The 22,225-nt window shown below is 42.3% G+C and overlaps 1 protein-coding gene across 1 annotated transcript; it reads left to right on the top strand.

Annotated features, from left to right (window-relative positions):
- Positions 1 to 882: 882 nt before the first annotated feature.
- On the top strand, positions 883 to 20,008 carry LOC310789193 (extracellular calcium-sensing receptor-like; the record flags this gene model as incomplete). Its single annotated transcript, XM_083650780.1, has 7 exons — positions 883 to 1,005; positions 1,084 to 1,255; positions 3,352 to 3,635; positions 5,756 to 6,550; positions 6,802 to 7,029; positions 7,819 to 7,942; positions 19,095 to 20,008. 7 exons carry the CDS (start codon positions 883 to 885, stop codon positions 20,006 to 20,008), a joined length of 2,640 nt encoding a protein of 879 aa, XP_083506906.1.
- Positions 20,009 to 22,225: the final 2,217 nt, after the last annotated feature.

A 22,225-nucleotide genomic window follows, 5' to 3' on the forward strand; every position in this document is an offset into this window, starting at 1 on the left:
AAGCCTTGAAAGCTGCCTCCCTCTGGCCGTCGAGCACGTCCCGAAGGATGTTCGCGAAGAGCGCCTGCTCCCGTCGCGTCTCCGCGAGTCGCGCGCCCAGGTCAGAAATAGTAGAAATCAGTGCTGTTTGGAAGGTGTCGCCTGGTGGACCACCTGACGTGGCCGGCGGGGAAACTGGGGTCTCGGGAGCTTCCTCCTTGACTGGCGGAAGTGTGTCCGCTAGATCCGCTTTGGAGTGATTCATACTGTCAGGATCGGTGTTAGACATGTGGATCTATTCGCGGGTAGTTGATGAAGCTGGGTGTTGTGGAACTTGATAGCTGAGTCTGCACTTGTTCGAGGTTGGGGAACGGTTGCAGATATTGATGTGATCCTTGATGTGAGTCTATGAATCACTGGCCAGGACCTGCAGGAACAGGCCCTTATAGATCCAAATATGACATCACCTGTGTTATGACATCATCAGCGAAAGGCATGAAAGACACTTATGAATCATGACATCATCAGTGATCGATGACATCATAGTAGGAATGACGACGTCAAAGTAGGAATGATGACGTCATCCTAACACCTACTGCTTACCCTAATGTATGGAAAGAAGAACAGTATAAACAGTTCAAGGAGAAAAATGAATGGCTGCATGCTGAAAATGGAAGGCTAGGCTGTAGCCCATGCCATGATGTAAAAGATCTGGGTGTCATGGCATCCCGTGGGGTCAACATAGCTACTCAGTGGGCTGAGGGAAAGATAGCCGCATGTGGTCATTCAAGGGAAACACAGCTTTCATCACTGCGGAAAAAGATCCATGAGCACAGGAACTCCGCAGCGCATACTGAAGCTGTCAAGATCCTTCAGACAGCAGATAAAGACATACTTCTGAACATGAACGCCAGTAGTCAGGAGTCTGCATTTGAGTCTACTGCCAAAGTATTCATGACAGCATACTATGTGGCCAAGAATGACAAGCCTTTCACAGACTTTGAGAGTCTGATTGACCTGCAGCAAGTAAATGCTGTTAGCTTAGGGCGTGTTTTGCACAGCAAAACAGTCTGTGTTGATATAATTGAGCATGTGTCATCACAGATGAAAAAGGAACTTCTGAAAAAGATAATCGAGGCCAAGAGTAAAATCACAGTATTGGCTGATGAGTCGACCAGTGTCGGGCACAAATCAACACTCATTGTGTTTCTGAAGGCTAGTGTTGATGGAGACATGGAGCCCATTGCCTTTCCATTGGACCTGGTTGAGCTGGATAGTATGTGTGCTGCTCATATCAAGTAACAGATTATGGGTTGCTTGCTTAAGAACGGCTTCACTGTTGAGTTGCTGAGGGAAGTCCTCATTGGATTTTGCAGTGATGGGGCCAGTGTCATGCTGGGAGTGAAGTCAGGTGTTGGGAAGTTGCTCCAGGATGACTTCCCAGGATAGAAACAATTTAATTGTTCAGTGTGTGGTAAATGTTTTGCCATAAAAGGAGACTTGAAGAGACGCATGATAGTTCACACAGGAGAGAAACAATTTAATTGTTCAGTGTGTGGTAAATGTTTTGGTCAAAAAGGACAGTTGGAATCACATAATAGTCCACATAGGAGAGTCTGTTATGAGTCTGTTATAATGTTTAAATAAATAATTTACTATACATATTGTCAAGTGTTTCTAATTTCGACACCATACAGGCATTAAAAATTGGATGTGTGTGTTCAGGGATGCATGGGGGTGGGAGGAGAACAATATGAAACGATGAAGGTTGGGGTAGTAGCCTATAGTTCCTGCAAGAAATTCAAACCACTTTCACCCCTGCTCCCACCCCCACGCCTAAACCTAAGGTCGGCATTGCGGGTGGTCGGCATAGCGGGTGGACACCATTTGGGAAAAACGGGGAACATAGGACCCGGGGAACATAGGACCCGGGGAACATAGGGATGACCCCTTATAGGTAAGATGTGATGCATCAATATTACATTTAGATTAGGTGATTTTGAAAATCCCTTTTCAAATTGAAGTATTTATTGATGGATTAATACTTCATTTGTGAATTATTTTTGGAATTACTCTTTTTAATTGTACAATTAGATAATAATTAAGGAAACACTGTATTACATTCCAAATGACCCTTCTGGTGCTCCATATACAGTATGACCCTTTCAAGGTACATCACAAATAGTCCATTTTGCTGCAACTCGACAGCGCTGCTTAATCCAGAACCTTACTTCCGGGAACTCTTGAGAGTAAAAAACTGGTCCATTGGAGTGAATGGAGATGTCGCGACTCTTCTATATATACAGATCTGGGACACACATGTCACTCTTAAAGAGACAGGTGCCGTAAAGATGAAAATAATAAATAAAAATACTATCTAACTATTTTCGACTTTCAATAATAAAAGTTGATCTTGATAATAAAAACAATTATTCAAAAAAATGAAATTCATTGCCCATCCCTAAATTGTATGCGACTGAATAGGCTACTACTCATAAGATACAGCCAAAACTCATTAAGAACTTTCCAGTTTTGCACCTCCCTCCTCTGTCCTGGCCTCCCTGTGGAGCTATGGAACATCACTGTCCATTACTACAGTATGTGGCATGCTTTAATATCTATAAATACTGATGCAAGCTCTGCTCTGCTCCTGTTAGGGCACACCTGCTGCTGCCCTGCCGTTTGTCTCTTAAGGTCCTTATACACATCCTTTTTTTTCTTCTTGTGCGATTAATTTGCAGCGTTTATTTTTCCGGACCAGGGATGATGTTACTGAAATTTGCTTCTGATGTGTACACATCTGTTGTTGTGATTGACAGGTGGGTAAAAATTTGCATCACAATTTTGTGCTGAATAGTCATATCACTCTTGGTCTTTAGTATGATCTCGACCCAAAGGTGGACAGAGCAGGGTTGGGCCCTTCTGCAGCTGCTGCTGGTGGCATCTCTCTCTGGGGCTGAGGAGCCGGTGTGTCGGCAGATAAAGGAGCCGGAGATCCCCCAGCTGTCTAAGAATGGAGACATTATTTTAGGTGGAATCTTTGGTTTCCACGACAGCTGGAAAGACAGACAGGACACCTACATGTACAGACCACCACCACTGCAATGCACAAGGTAAATCAAGCAAGCTGTTTGACATAAGTTAGATACTGTAGAAGATTAGAAGAACTGAGTGGGTAGATACAAAATGAATTAAAAAAGGTTGTCACGCTGAGTTGTGAAATAAATGTTTACTCATATAATTTTCACTTTTAATTTTGTTTCATTTCGAAGACATACAGACTATAACACCAACTGCTTGTTTCATTTGTAAGACATACTGGCTATAACACCAACTGTTTATAACTGTTTGGGTCAAGTTTGTATCTCCCAGCGTTCCAGTTTGCTCAAGCTATGCTCTTTGCCATTGAGGAGATTAACAACAGCACATACTTGCTGCCTGGCATCTTTCTGGGCTACAAGATCTATGATTCATGTGCCTCCATTCCAAAGGGAGTAAGGGTGGCACTGGCCTTGGCTAATAGTGATGAGGATATATCCACAGCCTCCATGGCACCCTGCACCAGACCAGCCCAAGTGCAGGCCATTATAGGAGTGGGCTACTCCTCTACTTCCATGGCTATATCCACTGTCATTGGACCTTTTCATATCCCATTGGTCGGTGTTTTCTTTTTTACACTTAAAGTACAATCATGTACTGTAATGATGGTAACCCTTTATTTTACAGGTACCCTAGTTACATATGAACTATTTGTAATTACACATGAACACCAAATGTAATTACACAGTAATTACCAATAGTTATAAATGATGTTCATATGTAGTTACATTGTAACAGACCTGTAAAATGGAGTGAGTCTGTTCAACTGTAGTTCATATGTAGTTACATTGTAACGGACCTGTAAAATGGAGTGAGTCTGTTCAACTGTAGTTCATATGTAGTTACATGGTAACAGACCTGTAAAGTGGAGTGAGTATATTCAACTGTAGTTCATATGTAGTTACATTGTAATGGACCTGTAAAGTGGAGTGAGTCTATTCAACTGTAGTTCATATGTAGTTACATGGTACCGGACCTGTAAAGTGGAGTGAGTCTATTCAACTGTAATGTAGTTCATATGTAGTTACATGGTAACAGACCTGTAAAGTGGAGTGAGTCTATTTAACTGTAGTTCATATGTAGTTACATGGCACCGGACCTGTAAAGAAGCTCTGGCCTGGGACAGAGATTGCTAAAAGCCAGTGGGGGATTCGAACCACTGAACTTCAGATTGCAAAGCTGGCGGCTTTAACCACTCAGCCACAAGGGCTTTCCAACTCCCTTAGTGGAGTTTGGGAGGATAACTGTATGTCAGTCAGATGTAGTTGTCACTTCCTATCTTTGTTATTATAAGCATAGACTTGGGGGAAAATGTTGATACTTAGTTGTAGCTTGAAAGACAGGCAATATTGATTAATGTCAATGCATTTCTGCAGTGTGACTGTGTCAGCTCCCCCCCCCCCCCCCCCCCCATGAGCTGTAAATGGCTCATGGGACTATTTACACCACAATTCAGAAAATGTATTTTTTTATTTAAAATCTTTAAATATAACTAAATGTTTCTAGAGCACAGTGCATACAATTTATTTAGCAAATAGGGGGGAGTTCCCCCCTTATTCGGATTAGGGGATTTATAGACTTGGGTCTGCTGCTGACCAAAGGGGTCTTTGAGGGGCTTCGACTGGGTCCCCAACAAATTGAGAAATTGGGAAATTGATGGGGAAATGACTCATTTACAAAAGGCTAACAATTAGAATGTAGAAGAATGGCTATTTTGATTATAGTTTCACTGTTACCTCTATATCTACAATACTTTTATTATAATTTTTGTATTGGAATTCTGGACAAAATCATACCTACAACTAAATAAAGTATCAATATTTTCCCCCAAGTCTCTGTGTATAATAACAAAGCTATGAAGTGACAGCAACTACATCTGACTGACATACAGTTATCCTCTTAAACTCCACCAGGAAATTTGGAAAGCCCTCGTGGCTGAGTGGTTAAAGCCGCTTGCTTTGCAATCAGAAGTTCAGTGGTTTGAATCCACCACTGGCTTTTAGCAATCTCTGTCCCAGCCGGGAGCCTCTTTACAGGTCCGGTACCATGTAACTACATATGACCTACAGTTGAAAAGATTCACTCCACTTTACAGGTCCGGTACCATGTAACTACATATGAACTACAGTTGAACAGACTCACTCCACTTTACAGGTCCGGTACCATGTAACTACATATGAACTACAGTTGAACGGTCTCACTCCACTTTACAGGTCTGTTACCATGTAACTACATATGAACTACAGTTGAACAGACTCACTCCATTTTACAGGTCTGTTACAATGTAACTACATATGAACTACAGTTGAACAGACTCATTCCATTTTACAGGTCTGTTACAATGTAACTACATATGAACATAATTTAGAACTATTGGTAATTACTGTGTAATTACATTTGGTGTTCATGTGTAATTACAAATAGTTCATATGTAACTAGGGTACCTGTAAAATAAAGGGTTACCGTAATGATCTGGGCCACAGTTTGATCTATTTATTTTGTTTAATTTCCTTGGTGATGATACAGTAATTATTATACTGCAAATTGTCTGACTGCTTACAGTAAATGCAGTTTTAAGAGCATTACTGCTAATGTGATGTGCTCTATGTTTTCCTGTGTACATTGTTTTATAATTTGCAATCTCATCTTGGCAATATCATTTCTTTCTACTCCCTAGATCAGCCACTGGGCCACCTGTGCTTGTCTCAGTGACAAAGTCCGGTACCCATCCTTCCTCAGAACAATACCCAGTGACTTCCACCAGAGCAGAGGTCTTTCCCAGTTGGTCAAGCACTTTGGCTGGACTTGGGTCGGGGCAATTAGAAGCAATGATGATTATGGCAACAATGGCATGGCCATATTCACAGAGACAGCCCAAAAGCTGGGCATCTGTCTAGAGTACTCTGTATCCTTATTTAGAACAGATCCACCAGAAAAAATACTGCCAATAATTGACATTATCAAAGCTTCCACTTCCCAGGTGATTGTCGCTTTCCTCAATACCCCTGATTTGGAAATACTAATAAATGAGATGGCCCCCCACAACCTGACTGGGTACCAGTGGGTTGGCAGTGAGGCCTGGATCGTTGATCCCGACATTGTAACTATGAATGGACATCACATCCTAGATGGTGCTATAGGGCTGAACATCCCCAAGGCCCATGTCACAGGCATGAGAGAGTTCATTTTGGATGTAAAGTCACTCAATTCATCTAGTCATGAATTGTTCACAGAATTCTGGGAGACAATGTTTGATTGTAAGTTCAAGCAGACGAAGGGCTCAGGAGGGAATCAGAGATACTGTACAGGGTCTGAAGATCTGTCTGTGCAGCAAAACAGTTTCACTGATATGTCATACATGCCCATCTTTAACAATGTCTATAAAGCAGTGTATGCTGTGGCTCACGCACTGCATAGTATTCTTGGCTGTAAAGAAATATGTGCCAACAAGGTACAGCCAGATCCATTCACGGTGAGTTGATCACTGAAGGCAGAATGATAGTTACATCATGTGCTTCACAGATTTTCTTTTCTTTTTTTGCCTTTTTATTTTATTTTTAATAGTATTGTTTAATAAATTCTTGCATGTTCATCATTCTGCAGAGCTTACAAGGTGGTTTACATTTAATGGAATAAGTAAAGTAATATGTTGTCCAAGGCAAATTTCCTCTCAGGGACAATAAAGTATATCCTGATCCTGATCCTGAATATCAATCTGCTTAGATTTTGCAGCACATAAAAAAGGTTCAGTTCAAGACAAAGGAGGGGGAGAACGTTTACTTTGATGAGAATGGAGACCCAGCAGCAAAGTATGAAATCATAAACTGGCAGCCGGACGAAAATGGCAGTGTGGAGTTTGTGACCGTTGGTCTTTACGACACATCTTTACCTGCAGAAAAACAGCTAAATCTGCACACTAAGTCCTTAATTTGGGCACAGAACTCAGAACAGGTTAAAGGAGAATTCTGTTTTCTTTTTTACACCCTGGAACTTACTTCCAGCTTTAAATGTGATCTTTAAGTCACCCTGACGACTTTGATTTGCATCAGCAGAAACGATAATCAGTGCTTCTCTTCTTCATCTGTGGTTTTCTCTTCTTCTTCTGTTACCAAACAGAAGCACTTATCTTCTTCTTCTGAAGCACATCCTGGGCAGGTCAGAGTTGACTCAGTCTGTTGTGTAGCAGCCAGCCTAGCATAGCCCATATGATCTGATTTCAAGATTATGGACGATTCATTTCAATTCAATTGCCGCTCGTATGGAATAAGGCCATATGGATTACAAATAGCAGCGGGAGATAAAGCGGGAGGTGCTATCTATGTGACGGACACCAAACAGAGCAGGCTGTCGGCAGCACGGGGATACGTTACATCACTAATTCATGTTCTTTCTATTATATAATAAGCATAATGAGCCGCTGTCTGTCGGAATAAGCTTTTGACATAAATACAATCATTTCAGATGCCCCATTTTCCTCGTTTTCAGGTTGCAGTTCAAACTGATTATCGTTTCTGCTGCTGCTAATCAAACCGAAGTTGTCAGGGTGACTTAAACATCATATTTAAAGATGCAAATAAGGTCCAGGGTGTATTTTTTTTTTAATTCTTCTTTAATACCGTATGATCACTCATGGAATGGGATTATTGTATCGTAATGTCAATTTCATCAGAATTCCAAATGGTGACCTATAAAGACAACAGCATATCAAAGTGTCTCTCATACTGCTTTTTGTTCATGCAGGTGCCTGTGTCAGTGTGCAGTGAGAGCTGTCCCCCAGGAACCCGTAAGGTCCTCCAGAAAGGAAAGCCAGTCTGCTGCTATGACTGTATACCATGTGCAGAGGGAGAAGTCAGCAACACCACAGGTACTCTAGTATTATTTAATGGATCAAGTAAATTCAATATCAGCAATCAAATAAATATTCAAATATAATACCAGTATTTATATGTTTATATACAATACAATTATAGTAATAAAGGAGTTCATCATCAGTGCACTTGAATATAAAATTTGGGAGTACTGTGAAGTCTTGTTCTGATTCATAGAAAATGGTTGAGTTGCATTATGTGATTATGAGTATATATTTTGTTTATTGTTTCGTTTTCAGACATTAGTTTAACAGTATAACTGCAGACGGGACAGAACCCAAAACAAATAATCTTTAAGCAAGTTACATACAATCTGACAGTGTCCGACTGCGAGTGTTCAATCTGAAAGGAAACATTTTCTCCCACCCCCGTAAACTTAGTCCCATATCCAGTTTATGATACATATTTGTTTTAAATAATTAAAAACAAAACAACAACAAAAGACAAAAACAAAACAAAACAACAACAAGAAAGCAAGTAAACAAATTCAAACTGAGACAGAAAAGAGAAAAAAAAACAAAAACAAAAAACAAACAAAATAGGAGACCAAAAAAAACAAAAAACATTACAACATAGTGCTTTCAACCTATGTAAAACATGTGTGCAACAATATACAAATTACAAATGACGAGTTACCCATTTCTGACCAAACGGATCCCAGATGGTTGAGAATTTTCCAATCGAGTTAGTCCTCAGAGACCTAAGTCTCTACATGCGCACCACTGAGACCATGTCTGTCAGCCACAGCTGAAAGGAGGGTGGAGAGGGGGACTTCCAGTCTTTCAAAATAAGTCTTTTGGCAACAACCATCCCCTGTGTCAGGGACTGCTGCACAGCCATGGGAAGAAGTAATGAGGAATCAGCCAAAAATGGCAAGTTCTGCCTCCGGCTTAAGAGTTACTCTGTAGGCCTTGGAATACCAGTCGAAAACTTTGGCCCAGAATCCAGATATCAAAGGGCAAAGCCAAAAAGCATGTGACAATGTACCCTCTAACACCTGGCACCTATCGCACAGTGGAGAGACACATGGGTAGATCTTGTGCAATTTCGATTTGGAATAGTAAAGATGGTGAGTAACTTTGAATTGGATCAGCTGGTGTCTACTGTTAACTGAACAAGACTGGACCATAGACAAACTCTTGTCCCATATAATCTGCGATAGATCAACACCAAGTTCGTCCTGCCATGCCTCTCTGATCTTCTCAGTGGAGGCCCTATTATAGTTATCAAACAAGTGTACTAGTCTAGTGATAAGGTGCCTGGAGTGGGGGGGGACTCAAGAAGACCTCAACAAGACGCATTATGTGATTATGATGTAAACACCATGGAAATTAGTTGTAGATAACGAATAACTAACATCCATCATACATTTTTATGCCTCCGCCGGCGATATCTCATGAACACCTTGACAGAATTTCGTCACATTTGGCTCAAACGTCCACTTGGACTCAAGGATGAAGTGATTACATTTTGGTGGTCAAAGTTCAAGGTCACTGTGACCTCACAAACTCCATTTTCTAGCTCGTTAACGTGATATCTCAGGAACGCCTTGACTGAATTTCGTCACATTTGGCTCAAACATCCATTGGACTCAAGAATGAACTGATTAGATTTTGGTGGTCAAAGGTCACTGTGACCTAGGGCTGTCCTTGACTCAGGATTCTGCCAGTCGACTCAGATTTGACTGTCCAATACGAATATTGGACAGTCTATATATATATATATATATATATATATATATACTGAATATATATATATATATATATATATATATATATATATATATATATATATATATATATATATATATATATATATATATAATTTTAGAATATCTTCTGTGATTATTTGACCACATTAACAGTCAATTGTGGCAACTCGACGTCGGGATAATGAATGAGACATATTTATTTTTTAAATTAGGCTCTTAGCCTATTTTTTTATGTCACCCTTTAAACATTAAAACAACAACATGTAGCCTACATGAATAAACAAATTAAAGTGTAAAGGACATTGCCACTGCTTTTAAATGACATGTCCAATAGGCTACAGTTCTTCTGAAGACTAATAAGACCTAAATAAGTCTAAATAAGAAATAACATCAATTTAGATGGGGGGACAGACAAAGCATCGTGTCATGAATCAATGCCACTGGTCACCCTTCACGCAAGTTTTCAAGGAAGCCACAGCTTGTCAAAATAAATACTCGTCCCATTGGCTCACGGAGCATGGCCAATCCCGGCGCTTAACTGCTGTGTAGGCGGGCACAGGGCATGGCCTGCCCAAAACTGTGGTGGGTTCCGTAATAACGCTGCACGTCTCTGACTGTGTGGGTTTTACAAAATGCAACCCATGGAAAAGCATTAAAACAAGCGTGTGAGTAATTCTCGTAATGGCATTCACCCTCAATCTGTCACTCAAACCTAGCTTTATCCTGCTCTCCGTCTGTACCTCCCCAGCAAGGAGGACGCTATACCCGGAAAAGACACACGGGCGGACGCGCTGTGTATTCTGATATCGTTCTGGCTGTGATGTGGATAGATCAATAAAATGTTTTTGAGTTATACCTAGGCTGCAAACTTGTTTAAACATGCAAATCGAAGTGGTTTCTGACGAGAATAAAGTAACGTTAACATGACGTTATCTCACCCTCTTCTCATCCCCTCTCTGGGCAATGGGAGACAGTGGGAATCCCACTGCTCGGCCAGCAGAGAGTGCTTGCAAGTCGGACTGATAACATAAACAACATAATTTGAGCTTATCCTATAACTATAATTAAGACTTGCCAACTTTGACGACGTTGTGTTCAGTATGTTAACTCATTGGCTGCCATTGACGTCTAAAGACGTCAATTCAAATAGTAACGTAGGCTGCCATTGGACGTCAATTGCGTTTTTTGACGGTGGGACGTGGATCAAAGCCTGATGCATCTCCTGTAAAAATATGGGGGATTTTGAAGGTGTATAAGCTATTTTACGGACCCATTAGGTGGCGACAGTGCTCTCCGGATTAGAGAAAGATGAGAAAAAAGAGTAGAAGAAGCCGTGGGGAAACGGAAACCGATGCATGCTGTAACGTTAGCTGTGAACAGCAGCCAATCTGCTCCCACAATTGAGCCTTTCTGTCTCTGTTGCGATAGTTTCTCCATATGATTAGTTGCCAGAAAAGGAGCACCCGACACCAGCGTCTTTCTGAAAAGTTAAATTATTCTCAGCTGGGAGAGCTGGGAGCCGGCGCACAAAAACGGCGGAGCGCTCTGAAAATAGACGCTGGGTGCAGCGCACTTTGAAACGTGCAGCAGAAAGTTCAGAGCAAACGTGCAGCAGAGAGCCACCAGGGACACTCCCACGGAGGAGGAGTTTGCAGTTGAGGGGGGTGGGGCACGCAGGGCACCATACAACACCGACCCAGACAGCAGGCTCGATGGACAGATTGGCAAACACAAGCTGGAATACCTGATGCCCACCAGCAGTAAATCAAGACCAGCAAGAAGGTGTAGGGTCTGCGCACGCAGGGGCCAGCGCTGCTGGTTGCAGCTAAAAAATATTATTTTGCCATCAAAATTCTTTTGTTTTTGCTGTTTTATTGAAGGAAATTACTGTTCAGATATTTGAGGTGTCACTACATCAGAAAATATTAGCTTCAGAATCAGTGATGGGCTTGAAATGCTTCATTTCACAAAAGCCTCATTATTTCCAGTTCTAGTTTGAAACATCTGTTTCTGGTGAAACCAACCTATCTAATACTGCTGATAACTAAAGAACGGAAAATGATACAAATAAACTTTTTTTTGCTGATGATACAAGAGAGTCTCATCGTTCTTTGGGTGTGTTCGGTGTTTACATAGTAATATCACACAATATTCTGTGGGTCTTGAGAAATCACTGAAAACGCTATGAAAGGGCTGGCACTGGGAGCATCCGTTTTCCAGAAATGGCTGGCAGCCAATGAGTTAAGAGCACAGCACACCACTCTGACTGGAGGGGAGGGAGAGAAAATAAACATGACGATGTTCGATGCTCGACTTGAGGAAAATCCACAAGACTTGAGGAAAATCCGTTGACTCAGGGGTCTCTCGACTGATGATCAAATCGTCGACTTTTAGAAGACAGCCCTACTGTGACCTTACAAATGTCATTTTCTAGCTCATTAATGCGATATGTCAGGAACGCCTTGACGGAATTTCATCACATGTGGCTCAAGTGTCCACTTGGACTAGAATGGAGGCTAATGGTACAGCTGTTCAAAATCTGCCAAAACATACATCTCACGGTGCCAAAATACATGTTGTGCTTCGGGTACTCACCACACGATGAAATATTAATCCAAAATACACATAATCTGTTTTTTTGGAACGAAAAGAGGTCAATGTTTTCCATGTTTGGAAAGTAGTGCCGGCTACTGCTTTTCCTTCCAAAAAGACCAACCGATGTCCTGCATTTTGCGCAAGAGAGACTGACAGAGACAGGGAGTGCACACGCGTGAGAGAGAGCATGTGAGAGAGAGAAAGAGAGCATGCCTCGCCATCTAGGCAGCTGCTCCTGTTTGTGCATAAAGATGGCACCACACGCACACTGAGGCTCCGGGTGAGAGATATGCATGATTAGCGCGGTTAAAGGGATACGTCAAAATTGTTGGAGATTCGCCTATTTGACATATTGCCGATATTGTAGAATGTGGATGCTATTATCTACAATGTGTGTGCATTACAAACAGTGGTAGAGCCCTCACTGCTACTTAGCTAGCACTACAATGGCAGTCTATGGTGCTTTTGCCTACTCCTGTTTAGTCGCCCAAAATACACAATCCAGCAGCACCAGAAACACTCACATGTACAGTACATGTTGTGACTCGTGTACTCAGACTCACCGAATGCGAGCACACTCACAACTCGAGTGCCATTAGGGTGACAAAGTCACAAGACTAATAGAAGAACCAGGCCAGCACTCCAAAATGTCATTTCAGAAATGTAATAAGTCACCTGGGACGGCACACACCGAATGTTTCAGCGTCAAGCCTTCATCAGCGTTGTGTTGTGTAAGGCGGGAATGATGACTAAATACATACAGACCGGAAGTAGAATCAATAATTCAATAAAGGTCTATACAGGAAATGCGTACATGTGTAAGCCCACGTGTTAGAGAAGGACATGAAAATACTGTTACAAAATACATGTCATGTATACATAATACGACACTTAAAGAATATACAAAATCTTACCATAGAAATACATACAATTATAGAAACCTCACTCAGACATGCTCTCACATCGCTCCCTGAAAGCATGACCACCCTTGAATTGCACACAAAAAATAAAAGGTTAAAAAAGCAACCTAGGTCTCTATCTTGCATCGGCCTATTAACTGCGCCCAGCGCCCGGCGCAGCGCAGATTAGTGGGCGTGGATCGGCCCACTCGATATTTTGGTGTCGGCGCTACACGCGGCCTAAGGGCCTGTGTCCACCTAGCGTCTTTTCATCAGCTCCGGCGTCTATTTTCAATTGTTTCCAATGCGGGGAGAGCGTATGCGAGCGCACACGGACGTGTAGAGAAAGTGCAGAGCGCCCAGCGTCTTTTTTCGGCGTTTTTGTGCGCCGACTCCCAGCGCTTCCAGCTGAAAATATTTTAACTTTTCAGAAAGACGCTGGTGTCGGCTGCTCCTTTTCTGGTAACTAATCATATGGAAAAACTATCGCAACAGAGACAGAACGGCTCAATTGTGGGAGCAGATCGGCTAGACACTTAATATTTCTGGTGAGTGTTGTGCTTACTGCTTTTAATAGCGTAGCCTACCTGTGTTGTTAGCTTGCTAGCTGTCAGCTATCAAGCTGAACTAACGTTACTTGCAGACTGCTTCCTTGTATATTGTGCGCTGGGATCAGCATTCCCCAGCGCATTCCCAGCGTTTAACGTCGGAAAAAAACGCTAGGTGGACACAGGCCCTTAAGCATTATAACCACGCCTTTTAAGCGTAAAATTATGCACTACCTGCTCATTGGAGAAGTGCAGTAAATGCATCACAAGCTTCCCTTTTAAGCTCCAATTCCACAGAGCGATCCAGTCTGGTCAGAAAAGCCGACCGAAGCGCTCTGAGCTCCCCCCCTCCCTGTTTCATTCCCGTCTGTCTCATATATAATATTCCATATTATTATGCTTCTCAAACCAATCTAACTGCAGTTTAAATACTGCAAGCATGTAAATACGCTACACTATAGCAAGATCAAAGTGAAAAGAATGTTCTAAACGCATTGGCTAGAAAAATATAGCCTATCCCTATGTGGCCTTTGTCATGATGAGATTAGATTGGTGAAAGTTTGTCCAGATTAGAATGATATCGTTTTCTCTCGCTACCTTTTCTTCTCCAGTGCTGCAGATGATACACATAAATATAGCCTACATTATGTAAAGTCATTGCGTAAATGTGTTTTTATTGTAAAAGTAAATGTGAAGTAAGCCAAGTCTTGTTGGAGCGGAGCGGACATCACAGTACAGCCGTGTTGCGGCTGTCTCTCATCTAAATCACGTTATATCTGCGTGGGATATATATACCACCTACAGTAGGTTACATATCGTCGCTGTCGTTCCAGGACCTCGAATCTCCAAAACAGCAACTTTTCAGGAAATTAAAAAAACCTGTTTGCTCTTAAAATACTGAACCAAACGTCGTCAAAGTTGGCACATGTCTTAATTATAGTTAGTTTCCCGCTGAATGTGTCATTACTTTATTAATATCTTACCTGGATAAGCTCATATGATGTTGTTTATATTATCAGTCCGAGTCGGAAGCACTCTCTCCCAGGCCAGTCAGGCGGGAGAGAGTCGTATGCTCATGCACGAGCCCCAAGCTCCGGGCCGCGGGGGCGCGCGCAGCAGCCCTCCTCGCCTCTCATGGCCGGGCTTGGGCATTGGGATGAGAACAGTCTGACATAACGTAGCATTAATGTTACTTTATTCTCATCAGAAAACACTCCGATTTGTATGTTAAAACAAGTTTGCAGCCTAGGAATAACTGGAAAACATTTGATTGATCTATTAACGTCAGAGGAAGCCAGGATTAGTCAAAACGATATGAGAAATACACAGCACGTCTGCCCTGTGACTTTTCCGGGTTTACTGTCCTGCATGGGGGGGGTACAGATGGAGGTAGGGGACGAATTTCGAGGTTTGACTGACAGATTGAGGGCGAATGGCGTTACGAGATTTACTCACAAGCTCGTTTTAATGCTTTTCCATTGGTTGCATTTGATAAAAACCACACAGAGACGTGAAGGGTGACCAATGGCACTGATTTATGACAAAAAGTAAAAAAGTGAAAAAAGGGACATTCGAGGTCCTGGCACAACAGCGACGATGTTTCACAAAGGGTTGTGTTTGGATGTCTATGTTTTATTTTGGTCAATATTGAAATGTTCGAGAATTGCATGTTGTGTGAACAGAAACATTATTTCTATCTACCACTTTAAGCAATTTAGGCTGATTTGGTTGATATTTCTTCTCGAAATGTATTAGCCTCAATGCATGCTGGGAGATTTGAGGGAGTGAGAGAGAGAGAGGGGGGGAGAGAACAGCTTTTTTTCCATCGGTCTTTGTGCTGCGCGAGAGAGGGAGTGAGAGAGAGAGAGAGGGGGAGAGAACAGCCTCTGAATGACAGGGGCTCAAAACTATGATTTTTTTGGTTCATTGGTCTTTGTGCCTGTCTGACGCACGAGAGAGAGGGAGTGAGAGAGAGAGGGGGAGAGAGTGTGAGATGGCAGAGGAGAGCTCCGCGCAATTACAATATCACCGGCGCACTGAATAAGGCCTGGTTTTGAAAAGCGCTAAGCGCTAAATTAACGCCAGGAGGGAAGATATCGTTAGGCCGGTATTCAATGCCGAAACGCCCATTCTGGCCTATTATGGCACTGTGCCACGCCTCTTCGACGTAAAGCGCGTTTCGGGGCCTAAAACCATGTTGCTATCTTCCCGAGGCAGGCGCAAGGCGTGTTTTTTTGCGTTGAACGCCATTTTTTGCGCCTAAGGTCACTGCAAAGATGCCCCTAGTGCCTGCCAAGGAAAACAATCTGACAAAAAACTGCCAGGGAAGCTGGCCAACCTAACCTGCAGCTATTTAGACCAATAGAATCAAGGTATAGGCCCTGTGTCTGTAATCCTACTGTGACAGGTATGCCCCACAAGGTCAAAAGTATACACACTAAGGGCCATGTAGAAAAAGTACAAAATAGAAATATTTAGAAAAATGATAAAAATAACTAGAGGAAACAACCTAGCAGTAATTCCTCTAAGGCCTTTAGGATGTTTCATCTGCAGAGTTTGAATCCAAAAAGCTTCTCTCTGTAACAGATCTCTGTCCCTATCACCACCTATTTTAAAATGTGCTACAGTTTCAATGCCCTGGAACCTAAGAGAAGACACATAATGGCCGGCAGAATTAAAGTGCCTTGCTACTGGGGACTTTTCATCCTTGTTCCTTATCTTACTTTTGTGTTTAGAGTTGCAGACTTTTAAATGCCTTCTGGTCTTACCCACATAACATAAGCCACACGGGCACTTCAAAAGATACACAACAAATTTAGTTTTATATGAGATTCTGCTCTTGATAAAGAACTTTTTACCAGAGTGTGGGTGTAGAAAAAACTGACCCCTGATCATGGCGTTACATTGCACACAATTGGAACAAGGAAAATTACCATTCGATACATTAGACAAAAAGTGTGAAGGACGTGTATGACAGTCAGCTCTGACTAACATGTCCCTTATGTTCCTTGCTCGTTTGTGAGCAAAAATGGGAGGCTTAGTGTAGACATGGCCTACTTGGGGGTCACCACACAAGATGTGCCAATGTTTCAAGACACACTTTTTTATTTCCTGGGAAACAGGAGAGAAGGTTGTAGCACAAACAATATTAAAATCATGAGAGGAAGTTTTGGGTGGCAACAAGTCATGTCGCTTCATATTTCTAACTTTCTGGAGGCTGTTATCAAGGTCAGTAGTACTGTAACCCTTAGCTCTGAATCGTGAACAGAGTTCAGAAGCCTGTTCTTCAAAAGAAATGTCAGTACTGCAGATCCTCTTTATTCGTAAAAACTGGCTAAAGGGTAAACCCTAGAAAAACAAATAGAGTCCGCACACTGGATTTTAAAGGCTCCTGGTCAATTTATTAACGTTTCGATCCCAAGGATCTTCGTCAGAAAGGGTAAACCCTACCTTGGTCATGAGTTGTTCAGACTTGTTTACACAAACATCCAGAAAGGATACAGACTCAAGACTGAATTCTAGTGAAATTTTTAAAGAGGGCATTCTAGAATTGATGTATACCTTGAATTCCTCAAGTTGAGCAAGTGACCCAGTGAAAATGAAAATATATCATCAATAAAACGTAACCAGCATTTTAACAAGGAACAAAAAGGGTTGTTGTGATAGACAAAGTCTTCTTCAAACCTATCCATAAAGAGGTTAGCATAATTAGGAGAGCAGGTACTCCCCATACTTACACCTTGACATTGTAAATAATAAGCATTTTCAAGGATGTTGAGGATCAGCTTACCCATTTCTACTAAAAAGCTTGTGGGGGGTGAAGGATCTGTCAGGATGAATACGTTTATGCTACAGAAACACCCTGTTTGTTATACTCTTCCAAAGATTCATAAGAGCTGTGTGGAACCTATACCAGGCAGGTACACAGGCCCTTACAGAACCTATTTCTGAACTGATTAGATTTAGGATCGATTGTGCTGAGAAAGAACTCTACCAACATCATCATTAGTAAGTAGCAAATAGGCTAGACTTTCAAAAATGTGAACTATCCCTTTAAGTAAATATATTTCTTAATTATTGCTAGTGTCACACGTCGGCTGTCGGCTTCCAGCTGCTCAATTAAACTCTTGTCTAGGGGTACCTTATCATCACACCGGCTACTGTAAGATGAATGGACAAAGATTACAAGAAGATTAGGCCATTGACCATTGAATTCAGCTGAAAAAACATACATACGTAAAACACACGTATCACATGACGCTTAATACAACACATAGAACATAGGGTAGCTCCTGCTAGCCCGTCGTTCTCCTCGTGAATACTGTCCTTCTCACCCCGGAAGCACTTCCCTCCAGAAGCAAGCGGCAAAGGTCGCCCTGTGAAGCCTTCTTAAAGTCACAGTTTCATAATTCCACCAGGCAATTCAACAACATTCAATGATCAGACAGCCATAAATACATAGGTAAACATTATCATATTTGAGTTAATGGGATACTGCCTACTCTCACCTAACGATCCGTAACACTAGACATGAACATTATCTTACACATTTTATCTCACTTACCTTGGTTTGATTTGCAAATAAAACTGATATATAAAACATTTGACTGATATATTTTCAACATTCCATCTAGAAGAGAGATAACGCCCAGAGCAGCCAATGTCTGTCTTGCTTTATTTTTTACAATTTCCTGATTCAATGTTGGTATTGGCAGTGATAGCAGCATTTACATCCTTACATAATGCTGGATATTTTAATAAATAGTATTGCATCATATTTTATTTGTTAGATTTTTGTAGTAATGTCTGTGATGCTCTCTCCAGATCGGAGATCAAATGTTCAGATTGAATTTATGAACACACAGATTTTAAAGATTTTGCAACTTTTTGGTTGAATAAATAAAACAATTTCAATTAAATGGAAATAGGCAATGGACACATGGATTTCGACTGCTCATATATCCGCGGTGCGGTCGTTCTAGTTTATCCCTAGCTCCGGCCGTTTTTTTCATAGCCCCACCCCCTTCCTTGCTCCCCAACACCTCCCACCACCCCACCCCTAGAATCCCGACTCTACGACCTTCCTATCTCTAGCTACGGCCCCTCTTCCCTAGTCCCACACCGTTTCCTGACCACGCCCCCTCCCACCACCCACACCCCCCTCGCCACTCCCCCTACCCACCAGTCAAACCCCGACTCGACACCTACCTATCCCTCGCTACGGCTCCTATTCCCTATTCCCTAGCCCCGCCCCCTTCCCTAAATGTCTATGAGTGACTGAGTGAGTGTCCTGACTTTGGCATCTTCTGACCCCGGCCTGTCCTGCTGCCACCGCCGTGGGAAAATAAGAGAGCGACTCAGGAAATCTAATATCTGTTTTGATTTTAACTTGTAGATTCCATCACCTGTGAGCGATGCCATCCTGAATTCTGGTCAAACGAGAAAGGAGATGACTGTGAGAAGAAGGACACAGAGTTTCTATCATATGAAGAGATTATGGGGGCACTGCTCACAGCGGCGGCCCTGTTAGGAACTTGCATGACTGCTATGGTGGCTTTCATCTTCTTCAGATACAGGAACAGCCCCATAGTCAAGGCCAACAACTCTGAGCTGAGCTTCCTGCTGCTCTTCTCCTTGTCCCTGTGTTTCCTGTGTTCTCTGACCTTCATCGGCCAGCCCTCTGAGTGGTCCTGCATGCTGCGACACACAGCATTTGGGATCACCTTTGTCCTCTGCATGTCTTGTGTTCTGGGGAAAACTATAGTGGTGTTACTGGCCTTCAGGGCTACACTTCCAGGGAGTAATATCATGAAATGGTTTGGCCCTGCTCAGCAGAGACTCAGTGTTCTGGCTTTCACTCTCATACAAGTCCTGATTTGCGTACTTTGGCTAACTATCTCTCCTCCTTTTCCTTTCCAGAATTTTAAACACTTTAAAGACAAAATCATCTTAGAATGTGCATTAGGCTCAGCTGTAGGCTTCTGGGCTGTATTGGGGTATATAGGGGTCCTGGCTATGTTATGTTTCTTTCTAGCTTTTTTGGCTCGGAACCTGCCTGATAATTTCAATGAAGCCAAGTTTATCACCTTCAGCATGCTGATATTCTGTGCAGTCTGGATCACCTTTATCCCTGCGTATGTCAGCTCTCCAGGGAAGTTCAGTGTTGCTGTGGAGATATTTGCAATTGTGGCCTCCAGTTTTGCACTGCTAATCTGTATATTTATCCCAAAATGTTACATAATCTTGTTGAAGCCAGAAAAGAATACAAAAAAGAACATGATGGGTAAAATGCCATCAAAATCATCATGACAAGTGAATATAAAATAATAGGATGACAAGAACTTTCAATAAAAACACTTTTCATTCATTAATGCAGTAGGCCCTATTGTTGTGCTCGTTATTTGGATTAAATTCAGGTGAGCAAGATAAAATATTAATAATCCGAAATTATTAATATTTTATGAAATTATTAATTATCAAATGTTTTTATCCTTAATAAGGATAAACCTGGGGCACCACCTGTGTAATCACAGGGCTCAGCTGGAATCAATTATAAGTTGTCTCTTTTCTGGAAGGTGTACGTCCTTTTACCAGCCACTTTTGGAGAACGGACGCTCCCAGTGCCAGAGTTTCAGAGCGTTTTCAGTGATTTCTCGAGGCCCACAGAATATTGTGTGATATTACTATGTAAACACCGAACACGCACAAAGAACGATGAGACTCTCTTCTATCATCTGCAAAAATAAGTTTATTGATATCATTTTCCGTTCTTTAGTTATCAGCTGGAGAAGATAGGTTGATTTCACCAAAAACACACGTTTCAATTTAGAATCTGAGATATTCAGCCTTTTGTGAAAGGAAGCATTTCAAGCACATCATTGACTCTGAAGCTAATATTTTCTGATGTAATGACACCTCAAAAATAATTTCCTTCAATAAAACAGTGAAAACAAAGGAATTTTGTTTGGCCAAATCATATTTTTTAGCTGCAAGCAGCAGCGCTGGCCCCTGCGTGCGCAGACCCTACACCTTCTTGCTGGTCTTGATTTACTGCTGGTGGGCATCAGATATTCTAGCTTGTTTGCCTGTCTCTGTGCATCGAGCCTGCTGCTGTCTGGGTCTGTGTTTACTGTCAATGGTTGTATGCTGTAGTGCCCTGCGTGCCCCACCCCCCTCCTCCTCCTTCTCCGTGGGAGTGTCTCTGGGGCTCTGCTGCGTTTGCTGTGCATTTGCTCTGCACTGAAAAGTGCGCTGCACCCCGCTTTTTCACAGCCTGTCGCCGGCTCCCAGCTGAGAATAATGTAACTTTTCAGAAAGACGCTGGTGTCGGCAACTAAATCATATGGAGGTGCTATCGCAGCGGAGATGGGGGACCTCAATTGTGGCAGCAGATTGACTGCTGTTCACAGGCACAGCTAACGTTATGCTTCATGCATCCAGCACTTGAACAGGGCAGTCGCTTTATTTCTCGCTCTCCCTTATCTCCCTTCTTTCCCTCTGCCTGCAACAACACCCAGAGCAAACTTGCATTCGTCTACTCGAAATGACAAATATGGATTTATTGGATTTACTAAGCTGGTCTCTCAACGCAAATCAACTAAACTTTGAGGAATGTGGGGTCCGGGGAACCCCCACCCTCTGCCCAGACGGATCTTTCGCCGCGGGATACGGGAAGACAACAGCGATTGACCCTAGGCTGTGACGTCATGAAAATTGAGATGGGCGGTCAGTGAATTTGAACTGTGAATTTGAACTGTGAAAAATGGATTATATCTGGATATATCATAGAAATTCCACTGATCTGCAATAAGGAGAATATGAACTAAGTTGGGAATCAGAGACTTGACACCTGCTGTTGACTTTCTGGTCTGTGTGACCGAAAGGAATTCCAGGCAACCAAAACATTTTATCCTAATCTGGACTCTCGTACTGCCAAGGACGCAGCTCTCCTGATATTTCGTCTGCAACTGAGCTCTTCCCCCCCAAACCCCCCGCCTTGTTCCCTGACAGCTCTTGCATCATCCACCCCCCCCCCCCCACCCCCTCTTCCTCCGATACATTCATCCCATCTGGCGCTGATGACAGCGAGCCACTTGCGTTGTTTGAGGAGCTAGTGCAACGGTGGCACTGCGCACGCGGCGACCCGGCTGAGGGCAGTAGATGGTCCTTTGGAATCTGTACATAATGCAACAAATGTTTATGTATTGTATAATATTGAAGTGCGCCTTTATTACTTTAAAACTAGTAATAATGTATCTCAATTCTGAAGTGTGCCGTTATTACTAATCTCAAACTAGTAATGATGTTGTAATTATCCACTACTGTCTGATGTGAACCAAAGTGCCCTTCTGGGACATGTATTAAACGGATTGATTGATTGATTGATTGATTGATGCGATTTCCGTTTCCCATGACTTCTTCTCTCTTTTTTCCTCGCCTTTCTCTAATCTGGAGAGCACTGTCGCCACCTAATGGGTCCCTAAAATAGCTTTTACACATTCAACATCCACCATACTTTCACAGGAG

Source organism: Poromitra crassiceps (assembly GCF_964638095.1).
Source record: "Poromitra crassiceps genome assembly, chromosome: 14".
Lineage (NCBI taxonomy): Eukaryota > Metazoa > Chordata > Actinopteri > Beryciformes > Melamphaidae > Poromitra > Poromitra crassiceps.